Source organism: Meles meles, chromosome 14 (genome assembly GCF_922984935.1).
Source record: "Meles meles chromosome 14, mMelMel3.1 paternal haplotype, whole genome shotgun sequence".
NCBI classification, from domain to species: Eukaryota; Metazoa; Chordata; class Mammalia; order Carnivora; family Mustelidae; genus Meles; species Meles meles.
In genome coordinates, this window is record NC_060079.1 from 84,026,240 (window position 1) to 84,047,351 (window position 21,112).

Sequence of the window (21,112 nt, forward strand, 5' to 3'; positions counted from 1 at the left end):
AGAAAAGAATGCCAATATCTCAAAATCCAGAGGAAACAGCGACGGGGTGAGTTCTCTGACCCCTGTTACCAGAAACTGAGCAAACCCAGAACGGCCAGGTAAGTGCAAAACGCAAGAAGCGTGAGCCGTGGAGCCAACTTCCACGGGACGGCGGCTGCCTCCCAGCCAGGCAGCGGTGTACACAAGTCTAAAGGAGCCAGACCAGGCTCTCGGATGGATGGGGGTGCACCGGGTGTCTGCAGCCCCATCCCGAGGCCAGACCCTTCCCACCGCCTGGGTGAGGCCAAGCCCCCCGGGTTCACACGTCCCTGCACAGGGGAACCCCCGGACCCTGTGCCGGGGGAGACCCGAGGCGAGAGGCATCAGCCGGATGGTGAACCGGAGTTTGAAGGGACAATCCCTACCCCACAACACAAATGGGGCTGTTTTTCTTCCAGAAGGAGGAGCTAAAACCCAGCACCAACAGAAGAGGGTCAATAACATTTCCAAGATAAGTTCGTAATTACAACCCGAGTCCGACTCAGTCGCTCGCAAACGTACAGTTCCTGACGTTTTGTGCTTAGCAGCCTGGCACCATGAAAGGGTCTAAAAAAACACAGCCTGCTTCGTGACACGGAGGAAAGTGGCTGCTCTTACGGCCACGGAAGGCCACGTGCTTCCACGGGACCGACAAGGAAAGCGGGGCTGCGGGCACGCGGGCCTGAGCCGAGTCCGGAGACGTTCTCTCCCCGGCAGAGGAGCCCAGCCCCGCGGTGACTTCCAGCTCCCAGGACCGCCCCCTCTGGGACAGAGAAGAGGCCGCTTCAGGAAAAAGGAACTTGTTTTCTCATTTAAATACACGCAACGTGCTTTCACCCAAATCGGCACGTGTGCCATTTCTGTTTGTCTGATGACTTGATGACTGAAACACAAAACAAAGACCGTGCCACATGCCAAATGCACTAAATCATGAGCTGCACAGAAATTAGTCCCTCGCCCGTGACTCACCACCAGGCTTCCCGAAAGGACCAGGAAGGTTCCATCGTCACTGGGGCGTCCTTCTCAAATCACTTCACTCTCCTCAGACATGAGTGCACCGAAAATAATTCCGTAATAAAACCAAACAGTTCAAATAAAGATACGATCTCTAACAATCCGATATTAAAAGAGGCAAATCCAAAAAAAGACACTTACATAAGAGACTGAGCTTTAAAAAAAAGCAGAAACCTCTCACATATGAGCATATTTGATCTGATCTCCTTTACCTCCAACAGACACACTATTGTCCTGGGATAACTAACTTCTAGAATGAGGTTATCAAAGAAAAATTCAATTATTTGCCAAATGCTCTACTTACTAAAGCAGGAAACTAAAATCATTTTGGACTTTTCAGGGCAAGTTTTTACTCGTTTCAGAGTTGAGACCGAACGGCAAACATTCTTTATAGAGAGCTTTCTCGAAACACCGACTTCTCTAGAACGGCCTCTTACCGCGGCACCCCATTCCGTAAACAGCGCAGTTATTTCTGACAGGCCGGCTCTCCAGAACAGCGTCCCGTTCTTCTCCAGAATACAAAGTCTTCTGAGAAATCCACACAGCAGAGAACAAAGGTTTTTCTGTTAATTCTATCCCGAGGGAAGCATATTAAACCTTTTCTGAACAATCCTAAGGAATCCTAGAATCTCCCAGATGTTTACGGTGTCTGGTTATCTCTTGCTTCACACACTGGGCGTGTTCTCATGAAACTCCCCGGAGAGTACCTTATCCTTCGACAGACACTGTGAAACCAGGACCCCTTTCTGGGGATGGCTCGGGCAGCCTGGAAGTACCTGGGTATAATTTCCTCAGTTCAACAGCGCAAAAAACCCTTGTAAGTCAATCATATTAAAGTATTCTGTTAAAACTCATTTTTTAAAAAGATTCGATTGTTTATTTTAGAGAAAGAGAGACAGAAAGTGACCAAGTGCACGAGCAGGGGGGAGGGCAGAGGCAGAGGAAGAGGGAGAAGCAGGCTCCCCCTGCGCAAGGAGCCCAGTTTCCAGGCTCGATCCCAGGACTCAGGCCCGGATCGCAACAAGCCAAAGGCAGATGATTCACCGACTGAGCCACCAAGGGGCCCAAAAGTAAATCTTTTTTTTTTTTTTAAGATTTTATTTATTTATTTAACAGGCAGAGATCACAAGTAGGCAGAGAGGCAGGCAGAGAGAAAGGGGGGAAGCAGGCTCCCTGCTGAGCAGAGAGCCTGATGTGGGGCTCGATCCCAGGACCCTGAGACCATGACCTGAGCCAAAGGCAGAGGCTTTAACCCACTGAGCCACCCAGGCACCCTCAAAAGTAAATCTTTTAAATAATTACTTAGAATAGTCAAATTCACAGAGACAGAAAGCAGGGTGGCGGGCACCAGGACTGGGGCGGGGGCCTGGGCATTGGTGTTCAGGGGGCACTGAGCCTCTTCTGGGAAGGGAGAAAGTTCCGGAGACGGCAGGGATGGTCGCACAGCAACATGAATGGACTTGGTGCCACCAAGCTGTACAGAAGATGAGTATACGGTCGCTTTGCTATGTGTCCCTTACCATGATAGAAAAACTGTCTGTGGGCACGCGGGTGGCTCAGGCCACACTTGCAGGGTCCTGAATCGACCTCCGTGTCCACTCCCTGCTCGGCAGGAGCCTGCTTCTCCCTCTCCTCCCTGCTCGGGCTCTCATGATCTCTGTCGCTCTCTCTGCCTCTCTCTCAAATAAATAAAATCTTTAAAAAAGAAAAAACTGTGTATTTAAAGAGATGACAGAGAGACAGAATTGCACGTGAAAAACAGCACCTACTAAGAACACCAGAAAACCCGAAGGGCCAAGTCCCCGCCCGACTCGACCCTCACAGCTCCCTCCGCAGCGGCTGCGAGCCCAGAGCGCTTCCTGCCCACCCGGAGATCGGACTCGGGAGGGCTGGGCAGGGCCTGGATGCTCGGGCCCACAGGCCTCCCTCTGGAAAGCAAGGCTGCAAAGCCGCGGGCGGTCCAGCGGCCGCTCTCATCAACGCAGGATGAGACACGTATGAGCACAGCTGACTCTGAGACTCACCGGCCCGCAGCCTCTAGTGCCTTCTCCTGGGACTCCGCGCCTGGTCGTTCCTGGGGAGGAGGGGGAGGGGCGGCAAGTGGCTCAAGCTGCAGGGGGCCACTTGCCAGGTGTTAGAGCTTCCCTCTTGAGCGCAGGGGCCCGTGGCTACACAGTAACCAGCCCGAGTTAATCAGACTGGAAATTAATTAGGTTTGGAATGCGGCTGAGCAAACAACAGGTCCGCAGGCTTTGAAAAGTGGGAACAAAGTGTCCATAGACACGATACAATCGCAGTGCAGGGCCCTGCTACTCCCAAAGCTCTGGGAAAGGCAAATCACACACTGTCCTTATCTATTCCTCAGGCAAGGTCCTGGCAGGAGAGTTCCGGTTAGGACACACGCTGGGGAAGCAGTTAAAACATCCCGCACTCAGCCTGGCTTCGCAGGCCGCAGGACAAGCAGCAGCCAGTCCGAAAAGAACTGCTTCCTCTGCCCTTTGTCATTGACACAGGCGTCCCTGGGCCTCAGAGTCCCCACCACCATCGTCGATTCCGCTAACCACGTCTGTCAGCATCCCTCTCAGAACCGCCGCCAAGAGCTAACTCTGATCCCACTTCACGTGCCCGGCGGGACGTCAGGCGAGACACGCGCGCACACTCGCATGCATGGGCACATGGACACGTGCCCATGTGCACACCCACGTCGTCTGTCCTCCCTGTGTGGGGCACATCTCTGATCTGGAAGCAGAGCCCCGCAGCGCTCACGCAGCTGCTCAAGGACCCCCAAGAAACAAGCGCTCCCAGAAACAGCGGAGTGATTAGTCTGCATAAGGAAAACGCCAGACAATAAGGATTTTAAAAGCAATGGAGGGGGCGCCTGGGGGGCTACGTCATTAAGCACCCCTGCTCAGCAGGAAGCCTGCCTCTCCCTCTCCCACTCCCCCTGCTTGCATTCCCTCTCACGGTCTGTCAAATGAATAAATAAAAATAAAAAATAAATAAAAGCAGCGGAGAGGGGTGCCTGGGTTTCTCGATCCGTTGAGCGTCTGCCTTCAGCTCAGGTCATGATCCCAGGGTCCTGGAATCGAGCCCACGTCGGGATCCCTGCTCAGCAGGGAGTCTGCTTCTCCCTCTGCCCACCTCCCCCCGGCTTGTGATGGCTCTCTCTCAAATAAATACAATCTTAAAAAAAAAAAACAATGGAGGGCCTCTAAATTTCATTAGGAAAGGAATGAGATTGGGTCGAGCATTTTTTAAAAGATGTTATTTATTTGTTTGACAGAGAAAAAGAGAGAGAGATCACAAGCAAGGGGGGGGCAGGCAGAGAGCGAGGGGGAAGCAGGTTCCCTGCTGAGCAGAGAGCCTGATGCAGGGCTCGATCCCAGGACCCCGAGATCATGACCTGAGCCGAAGGCAGAGGCTTAACCCGCTGAGCCACCCAGGCACCGTGGCCAAGTATTTTTTAGAGCAATGCTACTCTGAAATGTGTTAAAAGGCAATTTTCAAGAAAGGGCAAAACCAAGACTCCCATAAAGATGTAAAAAGCAAATGCTGAGGTGCCTGGCTGGTTCCGTCGGGACAGCACACAGCTCTTGATCTCAGGGTCATGACTTTGAGCCCCACATTGGATGCAGAGTCTACTTTAAACAAACAAACAAACAAAAAGTAAATACATGTTAAAAATCTTATTTAGTTCATTGAATGAGGGAGCCGGACAGATGTCATCTCTGATGAAAGGCGTCAAGGAGACGCGGCTGTGGAAGGACACACAGTGACAACACCGAGTGCCACGGGATATTCGTTAGGCACGAGGAGGTTAATGAGCGCACGGAGGCAGAACCTTCTCTCCCACGGGGGACAACGAGCCTCCACAGCCTCAAATCCAAACGAGGACCCATCGCGCCACGCACACCTTTCCTTCGCGGTACGAGCCCTTGGCCTGCGGTCGCGTCTGCACCCGCATGAGGTCCACATGAGGAAAGCCTCTGCCTCGTCCCCGGTCGTCCCCGGCTCGTCCCCGGCTCGTCCCTGAGCTCCGCAAAGCGCCCGCTACGTGGCAGGTGCACAGAGTTGACTGAGCGAGCCCGTGAGTGAAGGGGTTCACGCCTCCTGCGGTTCACTCTGGACACAGAACAGGACTGAAAACCAGAGGGAACTTGGAGGCGGCCGCACGGGCTCCTGGAGCTCAGACGGGCACAAAACAGAGAGTCAGCACAAAGGAGGAAGATAACAAAACCCTCGCCTGGAGCCCCAGAAACAGGTACAGAGCAGTACGTGCAAAGGGCACAGACGCGACGGACCGTGCCCTTTACTCTTCTGGGGGCCTCTCCAGGCCCAGCATGCCTCCTGTTGAGAACAAATGCTGACCGTCCCCGGACTCTGGACAATAGGCTACTGGTTTTCTAAGTGCTTTATTCCTGTGGGATCGTCTCACTCCACAGAAACAGTAGTCGCTTGCTCTCTGACTGGAAGCTGGAACTCAGCATCCAGCAAAATACATGAAAATTAAACAACCAACCCAAACCATGCCCATCGATCAGCCCCGAAGTTATTCCTCAGCAGGTCAGAGAGAAGCCACGAGATGGGAATAAGGACAGGTGTCCCCTCCTTACAAGGGCTCAGGGGCCCTGCTGGGCCTCCAGGGAAGGAAGAAAGCCCGGGTGCAGGTCCTGTGAGCCACGCAGGGCCCCTCACGCCCACGTCCTAACGGAGCCGCAGAACCAACCCTGGAAATCGGGTTCACTACCACAGTCTGAGGGCGAGGCAGCTGAAACTCAGAGACAGAAAGGACAATATCCTGCCAGAAAACTGTCCCACTGACTCAGCTAAAAAAAATTCCACTGCCTCCCAGGCGCAGCCGTGAGCTGGAAGTTGGGGCCACTGAACCATCGAGTGGCCTGAGACAACCACTTTCCACAAGACCCACAGTCACCCATCAGCCATCTGTTCTGAGCAGACGCCCGCTTTGAGCGAGGACACAGCGACTGGCAGGCCAGCCATCTCTGCGGGGACACAGCCCTGGCAGTCTTTCCGGCACAAAGGCTCGACCTGATCCGGAGTGTCTGCGAACAGGCCGGGCCGAACATGGTGCCATGAAGCACAGGGAGTGCGCGTCCTTCCCCAGGACTCGGACACGGAGACCTGGACGGCCCCCAAACCAGGACCACAAGCTCATGGCGGCGGCGGTGGGTCCCACGGGCCCTTCTTGAACCAAGTTACCCAGGAACGGCGCAGCCGAGTCCACGGGTGAGAGATCTGGGACCCCTGTCTCAAGGACAAGTCCAGCGCCGTGCTGCCCTCGGGGCTGCACGAGGACATAACCTCAGGCACGGGGCATTCCGGCAGCCGGACGTGGCAGCAGAGTGGAGGACACGGAAGCTGTCAGTTAAGAGACCGGTGGCCCCGAGGTTGGAGGCGGTTTTAACCTACCACCACAGGGTGCCGGCGCTACACGGGGCACGGCGGTCCCCATCGCCCCATCGTGCACGTGCGCAGAGACCCCGTGCTGCTCAGAGCACGTCACAGGCTCACTCTCCCTCACACTAGAGGTCACCTCTGTGAAGGACACACACGCTGGGTGACCGTGTGCAAAAGCCCGGGGCAGTCAGCCCAGCTCAGCCACTTCTGGGCTTCGGGTAACCGGGCACAGATGGGACCTCGTCTCCTCCCGGAGTCCTGGGACGATCCAGGAGCTAACACACATACAGAGCCAGGAACAGCCCTGGTGTATACAGTAGGTGCTAGTTAAGCAGCAGCTGCCATTTGGCCAAAATCGCAGGGAGGCTGCTGAGACGGGGTCCCTGAGGGACGGCGAGGAAGCTGAGCCGCCACCACGAACCGCCGCACGCGCGAGCCGTTCTGCACAGCTGCACGGACTCAAACCACGCAAGCGCTTCAGGTGTAACGGGAACGAAAAGGCTTCCCACATCAGGTGTAAGTCCCATGCACCCCCGCCGCCTCCCCCGATGCCTGCGAAGGCTCCTAGTAATGAAATGAGACCTTTCAAAGGATAATTAGGAAAAGGGATCGGCAGAATACAAAACCCGAACCTGGGGTGCCTGGGTGGCTCGGTGGGTTAAAGCCTCTGCCTTCGGCTCAGGTCATGATCCCAGGGTCTTGGGCTCTCTGCTCAGCGGGGAGCCTGCTTCCTCCCCTCTCTGGCTGCTACTCTGCCTACTTGTGATGTCTCTCTCTGTCAAATAAAAAAAAAAAAATCTTAAAAAAAAAAAAGAAAAGAAAAAAAAACCCAAACCTGAGGGCAACTTTTTTTTTAACTGCCAATTTTTTTTTATTTTTTTATTTTTTTAATTTCTTTTCAGCGTACCAGAATTCATTGTTTATGCACTACACCCAGTGCTCCATGCAGTACGTGCCCTCCATGATACCCACCACCTGGTTCCTCAACCTCCCACCCCTTACCCCTTCAAAACCCTCAGATTGTTTCTCAGAGTCCACAGTCTCTCATGGTTCTCTCCCCCTCCAATTTCCCCCAAATCCCTTCTCCTCACAACTTTAGTTAGAACAATGTATCCCAGGGTACCTGGGAGGCTCCGACGGTGAGGCATCTGCCTTCAGCTCAGGTCATGATCCCGGAGTCCTGGGATCGAGCCCCACATCGGGCTCCTGCTCAGTCGGGAACCTGCTTCTCCCTCTCCTGCTACCCTTGCTTATGTCCCCTCTCTCTCTGTTAAATAAATCTTTTTTTTTCTTTTAAAGATTTTATTTATTTATTTGACAGAGATCACAAGCAGGCAGAGAGGCAGACAGAGAGAGAGGAGGAAGCAGGCTCCCCGCGGAGCAGAGAGCCCGATGCGGGGCTCCATCCCAGGACCCTGGGATCAAGACCTGAGCCGAAGGCAGAGGCTTTAACCCACTGAGCCACCCAGGCGCCCCATAAATAAGATCTTTTAAAAATACTAAATAAAGGGCACCTGGGTGGCTCAGTGGTTTAAGCCTCCGCCTTCGGCTCAGGTCATGATCTCAGGGTCCTGCGATCGAGCCCCGCATCAGGCTCTCTGCTCCGCAGGGAGCCTGCTTCCCTCTCACTCTGTCTGCCTCTCTGCCTACTTGTTATCTTTCTCTGTCAAATAAATAAATAAAATCTTTAAAAAAAAATACTAAATAAATAAATACTCCTCTCTTTAAAAAAAAAAAAAAAAAAGATGTTCCAGATACTGACTGAGCGTCTACGGCCATACCACCCTGAACGCGCCCGATCTCGTCTGATCTCAGATACTGACTGAGGTCTTCTTGCCTCTAGCCCCACATTAAAAAAAAAAAAAAAAAAAAAAAAAGAAAACAACCTGCATCTTGGGACGCCTGGGTGGCTCAGCCGGTTCAAGGTCTGTCTTCAGCTCAGGTCATGACCTCAGGGTCCTGGGATCGAGCCGCATTGAGCCCCCTGCTCCGCGGGACCCTGCTTCTCCCTCTCCCTCTGCTGCTCCCCCTGCTCCTGCTCCCTCTCCCTCTCTCAAGTAAATAAAATCTTCTTTAAAAGTGCACCTCTAATTTTCAGAAATAAAGGAAAAAACAAACGTACGGCAACTTCCCACATCTTCCATGTTCCCCCACAAAAGTCTGCGAGTGTGTCTGGAGAGAAAAGCCATCACAGGGACGAAGGAAGAAGCTCTCCGAGAACCTGTGAGAAAGACACACCAGCCCAGCTGCGGCAGGACTCGTGGACACTAAGCACTCAGGGCTCCAGAGCGAGGTGGACGGTCCCCGGGGCCGCAGGGAAACGCATGGAAACGCAGGAACGCCCAGACCCCCTTCCCGGTGTTCGCGATGTTGGTGAAAAGCAGCCACCGGGGCTGACAACCGAAGAAAGGGACGACGATTGCTCACTGTGACAAAGCGCACGCACGACGGAAGTCCTGGGAGGGGGACGGAGAACATGCACTGCCTGACTCGGCCCAGACGAGCCAACGGCCCCCGGCCCAGCCCCCCTTCCCGAGGGTCACTCCCGCCCAACAGTTTTACAAATAAACACAGGAGCAGCCACGAAAGAAAAGATCTTTTGTTTCTCTACCAAAAAAAAGAAAGAAAGAAAGAAAGAAAGAAAAACAGCGCTTCCCAAGCAACGCTCCAGCCAAGAGACGGCTCTCCCACGGCCATGGAACGGGCCTTGACCCCAGACCCTGCGGCCTGGACGGACGCTCCATTAGGCTGAGCGCTCCAGGCTCTCGGCTGCCTCCCCGGCTGGCCGCCCTCCCGCTGGAGACGCCATGGGGACAGTTCACACGTCCTTTAGGTGCACTGAGCAAGTCAAGCACGGGGGTGGGGGTGGGGGGTCTGAGGAGGAAGACGAGACCCCGGATCCCAGCCTCCTCCGGAACAGATCTCTGGCTGCTGACTGCCAGCTCCTCCCGCCCCGGCCCCGGAGGCCACAGGCTGTAGAAGTGAAACCCCACCATCTGTGTTCCTAGAGGTGTCCCCGCTCGGTCACGGCCAGGCCCTCACCGAACCGGCCGCCGGGCAGGTGCGGGCGGGGTCTGTCCCCTCCGAGCAGGGACAGCCGGCCTCCAGTCTTAGCCTCCTCTGTGCCGTGCCGCTCCCAGGGCGGTGGGGACCCGGGGCCGGTCTGCACAGGGAGGGGGTTGGCCCGCCCCGCGGAGGGCCGCAGCGGGGGAAGGACAGCATTAGGTCTGTGTCCCGCCGGCCTCCAATCCTGCCCCTGTCCTGCCCCTGTCCTGCCCCCCTCCCGGTGCAGCAAAGCACCATCGCCTCCGGGCCTGGCTTCCCGCAGAGGGAAACCGCTGGAATCCCGGCCACACGAAGCGGCTGTGAGGCCCAGACCTTGGCGAGCGCCCCTGGAGCTGGGACCGAACCCTGCCGCTCCCAGGGTCCGGGCCTCGGGCTCGGCCGGTGGCACATCAGCCACCTGGATGTCCCTGGCGAGCGTCCCCCGGGGGGCTTCTCTGCTCCAGCACCCCCTTGACCTCCCAGTGGCCTGAAACAGGGGAGGCCTGAGACAACACCCCCGGACGGGGCACCGAAAGGCAGCAGGGAGGAGCAGGACAGAGTCCCCACACGCTGACGCCGCCCCTGTTCTGCCACCAGCTGGCCGTTAGACGTGGGACATGAACCTCCGGAGCCCACTTCTTCACCGCAGAGAGGGAGAAGCTGAGAAGACAGGCGGTTGCGGGAATCGCACCAGCCTCTACCTCGTCCCCCTGCGCCCCATTACACGGATGGGACCGTGAGCAACACCTGCCCGGCGAGGACAGAAGACCTGAGCGGCTCCACCGCCGAATCACGGCGCCTGCGAGGGCCGGACTGGTCTCATGTTTGCCGCCAGCAAGGCCACACAGGTCAGAGCCAAGCTCCTCTGTGCCCATGGGCCCAAGGCCGTCTGATCCCCGTTAAAAAGAAAGAGGCAGGGCGCCTGGGTGGCTCAGTGGGTTAAGCCTCTGCCTTCGGCTCAGGTCATGATCTCAGGGTCCTGGGATCAAGCCCCACATCGGGTTCTCTACTCAGCAGGGAGCCTGCTTCCCCTCTCTCTCTCTGCCTGCCTCTCTGCCTACTTGTGATCTCTCTCTCTGCCAAATAAATAAATCTTAAAAAAAAAAAAAAAAAAAAGGAAGAGGCAGCGTGGTAGGGGTTGAGCAGTTTCAGAAGTGGGAGCCGAGCACAGCGAGAGGCAGGCGGGGTGAGGGCAGGCAGCCACCCCTGCCCATCCACGCCCTCCAGGTCTACAGGACAAATCAACCAGCAAGGGTGAGGTGCTCTGTGGGAGACACAAGCTCGCATATTGTTGCGCAACATGCCTCTGTTGAAATGCAAATTCTAGAAAGCGCATGCATTTTGGTTAGCTCACCTGGAGCGGGAGGGGAGAGCTCCAGAAAGGGCTGGATTTTGCAGCTGGAAATAATTTATCATTGGAAACCAAGGGATCCGTGGCCACAGTGGCTCTCACCGCGTTCTGCAAGTGACCTTCTTTCTAAAAAATGCTGCGGAGGGCCCCTGAGTGGCTCAGCTGGTTGAGCAGCTGCCTTCCACTCAGGTCATGATCCTGGAATCCGGGGATCGAGTCCCGCGTAGGGCTCCTTGCTCAGCAGGGGGTCTGCTTCTCCCTCTGATCATCCTCCTCTCATGCTCGCTCTCATTCTCTCTCTCTCAAATAAATAAAATAAAATAAATAAAAAAAACCGCTGCGGAGACCAAAACGAATTGTGAAATGTGTGCTTCCAGAAAAGAAATCAAGACCGAAACCTTATAATTCTTAGGTCTCCTACTGCAAGAGGCCACTCTGCAAATGCCCCGCCTGGTTCCAGACACACGCACGCTACGCCATGTGTGTGTAACGCAGATGTTACACGTTACACGCACGCTACACCCGCACAGAAATGAACAAACCCGGGCGCCTGGGTGGCTCAGTGGGTTAAAGCCTCTGCCTTCGGCTCAGGTCATGATCTCAGGGTCCTGGGATCGAGCCCCGCATCGAGCTCTCTGCTTGGCAGGGACTCTGCCTGCTTGTGATCTCTGTCAAATAAATAAATAAAAAATCTAAAAAAAAAAAGAACAAACCTGCCCTCAGATTTTCCCCCACACGCTCGCGTCGAGTCAGCCAAGAAAACAAGCAGCAGCCTATTTTCCTCACGAAGGGGGCTGGGTCTTAGTTACCGCGTAATGAACTCTCCAAGTCCGTCCGTGAAAACAAGTGTCTGAAACGCTGCACCACAAATGCAGGCGAGCGCAGAAACCTCGTCACGGACAGTGTCGGGTCAACTGCTGTCGATCGTCCACCGACCCTAACACCCAGACAGCCTATTCGTGGGTCACTCACCTGAGAGATAAAGATTTGTGTTTACGCAAAAACCTCTGTGTGAGTATTTACGGTGGCTTCGTCCATCGTCACCAAAACTGAAGGACATCCGAGTGTGCTCCAGCTGGGGGACGGACAGGCATGAGCGCTCGCCACGGCACAGAGGAATTCAAACACCTGAAGCAAAGAAGCCGGACTCCAGACACCTGTACTCTGGGTCTAGAGAAGCCAGACTCTAGGGACAGAGACTCGTCGGTACCATCTGGGGCCGGCATTGAGCGGAGGAGACTCCAGGGACACAAGATTGTGGCCTATGGTAGAAATGGTTTGTACCTTGACTACGGTCACACAACTCTAGGTATGTCAAGTCTCCAGGCTACCCACCACAAAAAAGTGAATTTTACTGCACAGAGGCAAACATTCAATAAACCTTACTTAAAATACAACCTAGACAATTCTACCAAAAAAACAAAAACTATTACCTATGCAAGACTTGTTGCCGATTTCTAAACAAAGCTTTTAAAATCCATGTGCGGGAAAAAAAACTTCCCCAATCTGCCTAAATAGTATCTAAAGCACAAAATAGCATTCCACTATGTGTAATTTTTTTTTAAGATTTTATATATGTAATTGAGAGACAGAGCGTCAGTGAGAGAGGGAACACGACCAGGGGAGTGGGACAGGGAGGAAGCAGGCTCCCCGCTGAGCAGAGAACCTGATGTGGGGCTCGAACCCAGAACCCTGAGATCATGACCTGAGCTGAAGGCAGCGGCTTAACCCACTGAGCCCCCCAGGCGCCCCACGACTATGTGTAATTTAAGGAACAGAAGAACCCCGAGTCGACCCTGGCGGCACATGCAACCGGAGCCTGTCTCTCCAGAGGCGCGTGCTGGGACGGACGACGGCTGAGAATTCCACATCAGCGTTCTTCCACTCTGCTCTCAGCCCTTGAAAAAGATGCTCCTTTCTGACCACCCTGGGGTCGGATGTGACGCCGCTGCCCCTTTGGTTCCATCTCTCCTCTGGCTGCTTTCAGGACTTCCTCATCTTTAGTTTTCAGGATTTCGTTATGTTGTGTCTTGGCAAGGACGTCTTTCTGTTTATACTGTTTGGGCTTCTCTTGGCTTTTAGAACCTGCCGGTTTCTGTCTCTGCGGACTCCGGGAAGTTCCCGGCCCTTACTTCTTCTGGGGCTCTGCGAGCCGCACTCTTTGTCCTGTCCTTCCAGAACTGGGACGGTGCGGTGTCCATCTCCCGCCCCACCGGCCGCCGGCTCCGGTCACCTCCCTCTGCGCTCTCCGTGCTCCAGGCTCCGTGTCTGCAGCGGTCTTCCCACATCGTTCCTTCCTTTCCCCCTCCTCCTGGCGAGGGAGTGCTCCCCGAGCCTCTTGGTTTTGTTACGGCACTTTTTTCATTCAGGAATTTCCATGTGGGTCTTCTTTAAATTTCATTTTGCCGAGGCCCTCTATTTTTTCATTTGTTTAGGGGTTCGTGCTTGTTCACGGAAGCAGGCTCTGGATGGCTTTCAGGCCCTTGTAGGGGTAACTCGACCACCTCCGTCAGCTCCAAGTTGGCCTCTTGTGATTGTCCTTTTTATTTTTTTTAAAGATTTTATTTATTTATTTGACAGACAGAGATCACAAGTAGGCAGAGAGGCAGGCAGAGAGAGGAGGAAGCAGGCTCCCTGCTGAGCAGAGAGCCCGATGTGGGACTCGATCCCAGGACCCAGGGACCATGACCGGAGCCGAAGGCAGAGGCTTTAACCCACTGAGCCACCCAGGCACCCCGTGATTGTCCTTTTTGACTCAGGTGGAGATCTCCCTGGCTCTTACATGATGAGTGTTTTGTTTTATTAAAACCTGGACATTTCCACCCTGTGCTATTAGACACTGGATCTGCCTTAAATCTTCCCTTTGAGCTGGTTCCTTCATCCAAGTAGGGCCCTGGTGGCCGGGGCACGTGCTTTCCCTTCCCTGGCAGGTGCAGGCAGAAGCCAGACTCCCAGGGCAGCCTCCACGGGCACCGCCAGGGGAAGGCGTCACCTCCTGGCGGGTATGAGCGTCGCTGCTCCTATGAGATCTTGATGGTACGGGTGGGGGTGACCCAGCCTTTCCTGAGTGTTTGGCTGGACTACAGCACTTGTGGTCTAAAAGGTTCATTGCGGGGTGCCGGGGTGGCCCAGTCGGCTGAGTGTCGGACTCCGGATTTCAGCTCAGGTCCTGATCTCGGGGTCCTGGGATCGGCCCCGCATCGGCCACAGTGGGGAGCCTGCTTGAGATCCGCTCCCTCTGCCCCTCCCTCTGTTCACACAGTGCACACATTCTCTAACAATAAATCTTTTTGAAAATAATAAAAATAAGTAAATAAATGCACAGATACACATATAAGAGATTGTTTACTTGGCTACCTCTTTCCTGATCCTTTGGTGAATGAACGGGCTTTCAATTTTGTCTTGTCTGTTCCCTTAGGCATTTCTGGGTTGTTGGCTTCTTCAGCTCCAACTCTGGGGAACATGAGGCACAAAGAAAACCCAGGGAGCCCACCACTGTATCACTCTGTGGATCTGGAAATCCCACCAGCCTGCCTTCACTCCACCTTTGAAACGAACACTGGAATCTTCCTAGGCCAGTGGGCACTTGACAGCAGGACCAGGAAAATCTGTCATCACAGTGATGAAGCCATTCCCGTAAGAAGAAACAGTCCTGGGGCGCCTGGGTGGCTCAGTGGATTAAGCCGCTGCCTTCGGCTCAGGTCGTGATCTCAGGGTCCTGGGATCGAGCCCCGCATCGGGCTCTCTGCTCTGCGGGGAGCCTGCTTCCTCCTCTCTCTCTGCCTGCCTCTCTGCCTACTTGTGATCTCTCTCTCTGTCAAATAAATAAATAAAAATCTTTAAAAAAAAAAAAAAGAAACAGTCCTGGGGTACCCAGGGGGCTCAGTCGGTGAAGTGTTCTGCCTTCAGCTCAGGTCATGATCCCGGGGTCCTGTGATCGAGCCCCAGGTCAGGCTCCCTGCTCACTGTCTCTCCCTCTCAAATAAACGAATATTTTTAAAATATACAAATAAAAAAGAATGAACCGTCGTTTAAGCTCATCTGTGTGTATGCATGCGGACAGCTGTATGTACACAATTTTGTACAGAAAGGGAAGTTATGTGAGTCACAGCAAAGCAAGAGGGCAAGTCTGAGATGAAATCAAAAGCCTAGACCATCCTCCAGACACACTAAATGGGATTCAGGCATGAGTTAACCAGTATGGTTGACCTCAATTAGTTAAATTCTCCTGAATCAGCACCACGCAAATGAGCCTAAAATACCTCTTCCCGCCCCCAGAGTCCTCGGAGCCCCTCCAGGAGGACTCCGGGCCGACCTCCCAGCCCCCGCACCGTTCACAGGCGTCCTTTGTCCGCTGAGGTCTCGCAGGATAATGGCGCCTTGTCTGCCCGCTGAACCCAGAACCCTGGCTTTCCTTCCACCTGTCTTAACACCCGCATTCATATTCCGGCCACCGTTTTCGATCAGGAGAGCAGAGGGATTCCGCAAACGTGGCCCTGCACCCAGAGGGTGAGCCCTTGAAGCCTGCGGTAACGGGACAGATGGGGACCCGCCCCCGAAGACACGGGCTCACCAACCACACGGGCTCTGCAGCCTTGGTGTCCAGATCTCAGAGGTAAACTGAGATGTTTTCCCAAGAACTTTTTCTAGTGGGGGCTCATATGATGTTAAGTCCAAGCCCAACCCTCACCCCAGTCCAGTTCAGAGTGGACCACACAACTCCCCCCACCGTTGCCTGTAAGTGACCAGGGGTCCCCAAGGGCTGAACGCCGGTCTACAAGTGCATCAGCCTGGCTGTGGGCCAGTAAGACCTCATCTATGCTGACCAGCTCAGTGTGCTGACCTCCGGGAAGGGATGCCGTCTGCCACATGCTCTCCCGTCACACAAACACCAACCGCTGGGCTCAGGGCCACTAGGTTCGGGCCTCCGGAGCCAATCGGCAGCCGCACGAACATCATCAGAGTCAAGGGAGATCTGAGTCCTCCAACCTCAGCTCCGGCTTGCACAAGCTGTCCACCTGCTTCAGCACCACGCTCTCGGGGCTCCCGGAACTACACAGTCCTCACAGGCCAGGCCAAAGGGTCAGCGATCAGTGACCGTGGGGTCCCCGTCAAAGAAAGCTACTCTCCAGCTCATCACAACACCAACCTTTCCCTGCCGCTCCCTGGATCCAGGAGCAGCTGTCTCCAGGGGCATCTGGGGGCTGGGGCGTCTATGCACCGTGGAAGGGGGACGATGGGAGCTCCCGGTCCTCACAGATGGGCCATGTCCTCTGGTTTCTGCAGTGGTGGGTGAGCCTCCCCATCCTTCCGACGCTCACAGGGCGGAGGCCCTCGGCTCTGCCACGGGGGCCAAGACCTCTCAGCTAACTTCACGGGCATCACAATGCCATACCCAGACCTGTGGCATCTTCTCCTGGGTTGCATCAAAGTTATTTGAAAGAAAGACCTTAAACCAACTGTCACCTCTGAGATGCAAGGATGGTTTGACCTCCTCGAATCCACGTGACATATCCCATGGACAGAGCAAAAGAAAAGAATCACAATCGTCTCCGTAGATGTGGCAAAAGCAGGTGACAAAACTCGACACCCATCCGTGGTAAAAATCATTAACAAACTGGGCACGGAAAGAACACATCTCAGCATGCAGTCATTACACCAACTCTCTGAATCTCCCCTCTCTCAGATCTCTCCATTTACTGCAGAATTACTTACGGGGGACCTGCTCAAGCTGCTCTTGTCCTTCTATGACAAGCCTCTCTTGTCCTACTGTGACAGTCGTGGTCCGAAGTACCCAGAGCTAGGAGATGGTTGTTTCTTGCTCAAACACCAACAGAGCCCTTCCTTCCAGGTACTACTGTTCACGCACTGGGCCAAGTTCAGCCCACCAGCTGCTGACAGCACTTCGGGGGGCTGCGACCGCCCATCTCATGGAGGAGGAAAACGACGTGCAGACACATAACACACACAGGATCGCACACGTGGCTGGCGGCTGCGGCCGGCAGAAGGGCACACGCCACCCCCACGGGCCCCCGCAGACACGTCCCAGCACTTCGGGGGGCTGCGACCGCCCATCTCATGGAGGAGGAAAACGACGTGCAGACACATAACACACACAGGATCGCACACGTGGCTGGCGGCTGCGGCCGGCAGAAGGGCACACGCCACCCCCACGGGCCCCCGCAGACACGTCCCAGCCCCAGAGCCTGTAAGAGGTTATGCTATGGGGCAAGGGGGACTAACGTCGCCGACAAATTAAAGTTGTTCATCAGCTGACCTTCAAGAGAAACGGGAACCGCGCGCAATCATGGGGTCCTCTAAATGTGGGGGAGGGGGCTTGACAAGTCAGGGTCCGAGAGACACGATGACAGACACCACCGCCTCGGGGATGGAGGATGAAGAAGCCACGGGATGCGAGCAGGGAGCTAGAGAAGACACCGAAACGGACTCCCCCAGACCCTCCAGAAGGGAGCGCAGACGGCTGACACCTCGGTTTTAGCCCGGTCACATCCATTTAGGACTTCCAACCTGCACTTTTTAAGCCACTAAGTTTGCTACTGAAACAGATTTTCATCCTGGGAGCGGGGGCTGCTGTGACAACGCTGTACGTGCCTTTGGAACCGGACCACAGACAGGGGCGGGAAGCACGAGACGCGTGATGGAAAGAGCCTGCCTGGCCGCGCACAGACCGACAGAAGTACGGAGTCTAACAGCCCCGCTGGCGAGGGCGGAGGAGGAAGAAGGGAGCGAGTGAGAGAAACCCGTATTATCTTTACAGGATGCCAACCCAGCATGGAGACTTCAGGTAGAAACACGGGCGTTAGGGTGCTGCCAGCCTGAGCTCAGATGGAAACAGGGAACGTGTTTCCGGAGGCTGGAGGAAAGGGGACTGAGCGGTCCAAACCGGTCCTCGCGGGACGGATACTGGGGGAACAAAACTGAGCCTAATCCACCCCCTGGAGGCTGCAGCCTGAGGGACGGCGAGCTGCAAGGCTCCAGGGTGGAGTTTCTCTGGATGACCCGGTATGAAACGACGTCACTGCTTTCCTTGCTGCTTCTTCCCGCTCCTCGGAGTTGAAAACCCACGAAGCTGCCGCCCCAGGCGTGGAGGAGGGGCTGGGCTGACTGACTCCCCTGAATGATGGGCACCATCCATCCAGACTGTTCGGGCCAACCAAAGGCATGACAGAAGAGAGCAGTGGCGGAATCCGCTGCGGGCCCATCTCGACTCCGGGCAACCGCCTTTGGCTTCCAGAATGTATCAGACCTTCAGGGTGAATGCCCCACACCTGTCTGCCCAACTAGGCAAAGGTCAGAGCAAGGCACCATGAGCGGAACACATGGCACCTGGACAGACCAAAGTCTGAACCCCTGAGCTTCTGCCAGCCTCCATGGCCCCATCCCAGACATGGACGTGACCTTGCCCGCCTCGGAAGGCCTCTTGTGTCCCTGAACCAGGTATCTATTAACCAGCCCAGCAAACCTCTCCTCCCCGCTCCAGCTTCCGGCAGGACGAGAGTCAGTCTCTCCAGCCCTCCTCTCTCCTCTACTACTGAACAGACTGTCACCTCGCACACCCTCCCAGTCCCCCGCCCCACCTCCCGTGACCAGGGCCAGCACTAAAACCACCCTCCAGCAGGGCCTTACCCTCCACCTTGGTTATGAGAAGTCAAATGAACACAGATTGAAACACAACATCTGTGGGATGGGAGGGACGTTCAAGAGGAAGAGAGAAAAAGCCCACCCACAGTGGCGGGGGGGCCAGGCACAGAGATGGCCTGTGTCAACACCAACGCAAGCCTCGGTCACCCTGTGTGTGTGTGCACACAGGTCAGCTGTGTGGGGACCGGGCCTGGCCACCCCCGCCGCCCCAGGAGCCTGACCCGGTGCACACTAAGGGTTTCAGGAACAAGAACGCAGGAGCCAGGAAATGAGTCGCGCCCCGGGGCCGGACAGGATGTCTAGGCACAGCATCTGCTGTATTACGAAATCCTCTGGTGATCAGGGTCCCGGCTGCGTCATGTCCTTGTCACTGAAGAAAGTGGCCAGCCAAAATTACTCTGCTACTTCACACTCTTGACACCAGAGAGCCTGCTCGGCACCAAAGGTCAGCTCCCATTCCAGAAACCCCACCTCCCACGGCAGCCGGCAGCTTCTGGGGGCGGCTGCCACAGGTCCGCTCAGATGGGGACCCCGACGCCAATCCCGATCGTCCCCTTGTAAACCAAGGACAGCAACGAAGGCCAGCAGGCCAGCTAAAGGACCGACAGGGCCAGCCTCGCACAAAACAGGCAGCCGAGTCACTTCAACGTGAGGTGACTCCTGGAGCTTATGGTCCATCCCTACCAAACCCTTAGCGCCACAAAGTCAGCTTTGGGGAAGCATCTGGGAACGTGTCTGCGCAGCCTGGAGAAGAGAGCAGGGATGGGTACACCTGTCCCTGGAGATGCTGTCTTCACAGCATGACTGCAGGATTTAGTCGGCCATCAACCACCGCACTAAAAGGGGCCGCACGAAAGGACGCAGGACGGAGCAGGGCAGATGGACAGCCATGAGCTCCATGAACTCCACTGTAAACTGGGAGCTGGTTCTGTCTCCCCAGCAGAGTGGGCGCCCAGGCTGGCCATCCAAACTTTCCAGACGGGACCTTCGGTATTGACATCGTTTCTGAAAGTGCTGGGCCTGTGGAAGTCGAGAAAATGCGCCCAGCGATCCAGCGTCTTTATTCACCTCAAACACCTTCTCCCTTGTGCTGGGGAAGGGGGAAAACCCTCGGGCAGGACTGTCCTTACCAGTGCACTCTTGCAGGGTGAACAAACCGAAAGCCTGAATCAAGACCCTGTGATGTGTTCTTTTGGAAAAATCACAAAACTACATGTACTAAAAATAATTCACTGCTATCTTTTAAATGCCTCTGCAGAAAACCGTGTCAGAGCCGGGGACAGACAGGAGCCGCGGTCAGGCAGGTGGCGAGTGAAGTGGGAAACGCAGACGTGGTCTGCCGGGGGCTGGAGGCCTGGGCTCTGATTCCTGCTCTCCTAACCCAACCCCGGAGAAAGCCTGCTGGAGGGCTCTGAGCCTCAGCTTCCTCTTTCCTGAAGAAAGGGTCATTACACTAGCCGAGCTCAGCCCTCCAGGTGGCTGGGGTATCAAATGAGATCCCGTCCATGAGTGTGGGGTTCCCGTTAGCAGGATGGTGGGGCTCCGGAGCCAAGCCACCACGGGGTACACAATGTCCCTAAGACCCACCGAGACGCTGGAGTTTCCCACCCAGAAAAGGAGAACAAGGAGGGACAGAGGGCCCAGGATGGCCTCCCACTGTGCCCAGGGACCTGAGTCGATCCCGAGATGGGGTCACAGGCAGTGCGAAGGCGGGACCCTGTGCACGGGGCCCCAGCCCTGGGGGAAGTCCTGCCCTGGGGCACCCCGCCCTGGCGGATGCTTCTCTCCCGCCGCGGGGCCCCAGGACGGCGGGGCCCCAGGACGGCGGGGCCCCAGGACGGCGGGCCGAGCGGTGTCCGCCCTCACCTGCGGTGTCCCAGATGGAGATGTTGTAGGAGCGCCACTGCTTCAGGTAGAAAGCACCGCCCACCGTGCTGACCGTGTCCGGGAAGCGCCGCTCCATGTACCTATGCAGCAGCGACGTCTTGCCCACGTTCATGTCCCCCAGAAGCACGATCTTCCCATCGGGCTTCCTCATCTTCCCGCGGGAAGGCCCCCTCCTGCTCCCCGCGCGGGTCCGGCCCGTGCGCCCCGGGCGCCGCTCGAGCAGCCGGCCGCCGCCCCCCGAACGCCGGACCCGGACTCCCGAGAACCCGGACTCGCGGGGAGCCGGGCTCGCGGGGAGCCGGAACTTGCGGGGCCCCGCCGGGACCCTCCGGCTCCGACGCCCGGGAGCGCGGGAGAGGAAGTGGGTCTCGGCGCCGGGCAGGAGAGAAGCACCGAGCCCGGCGCCCACCTGCGAGTCCAGAGCGCGGCAGTCAGCGCCCGTCGGGGGCGCCCGGGCCCCGCCCCCGGCCCGCCCCCGGCCCGCCCCCGGCCCGCCCCCGGCCCGCCCCTGACCTCGCCCGGGCCCCGCCCCCGGCCCGCCCCCGTGGCCCCCGCCCCACGCCCTGGTCCCGCCCCACGCCCCTGGCCTCGCCCACGCCGCGCTGCCCTCGGCTCCCGCGCGGGACTGCGGACTCAGCCCCGCGGGCAGGGCGCGGGGTGCGCCGGCCGGAGGGTCGCTCGGCAGCTCGCGCACGGGCCCGAGGCGTGGGGTCCCTC

General features: G+C 56.3%; 1 protein-coding gene across 4 annotated transcripts in view; it reads right to left on the bottom strand.

The window, feature by feature from the left end:
* RAB20 (RAB20, member RAS oncogene family) overlaps positions 1-20,859 on the bottom strand; it is a 29,261-nt gene extending 8,402 nt beyond the window's left edge. Inside the window, exons 1-2 of one of the 4 annotated variants that reach the window (XM_046028307.1) lie at positions 20,375-20,511; positions 11,870-11,974 (exon numbers count right to left, since the gene is read on the bottom strand). In XM_046028307.1, the coding sequence (XP_045884263.1) occupies positions 11,870-11,906 (37 nt within the window). In that variant the 5' untranslated portion in view covers positions 11,907-11,974; positions 20,375-20,511. Of the gene's footprint in view, positions 1-10,849; positions 11,389-11,869; positions 11,975-20,374 lie in introns of those variants that run through there. The other 3 variants (XM_046028303.1, XM_046028305.1, XM_046028304.1) reach the window with 3 other exon arrangements.
* Positions 20,860-21,112: the final 253 nt, after the last annotated feature.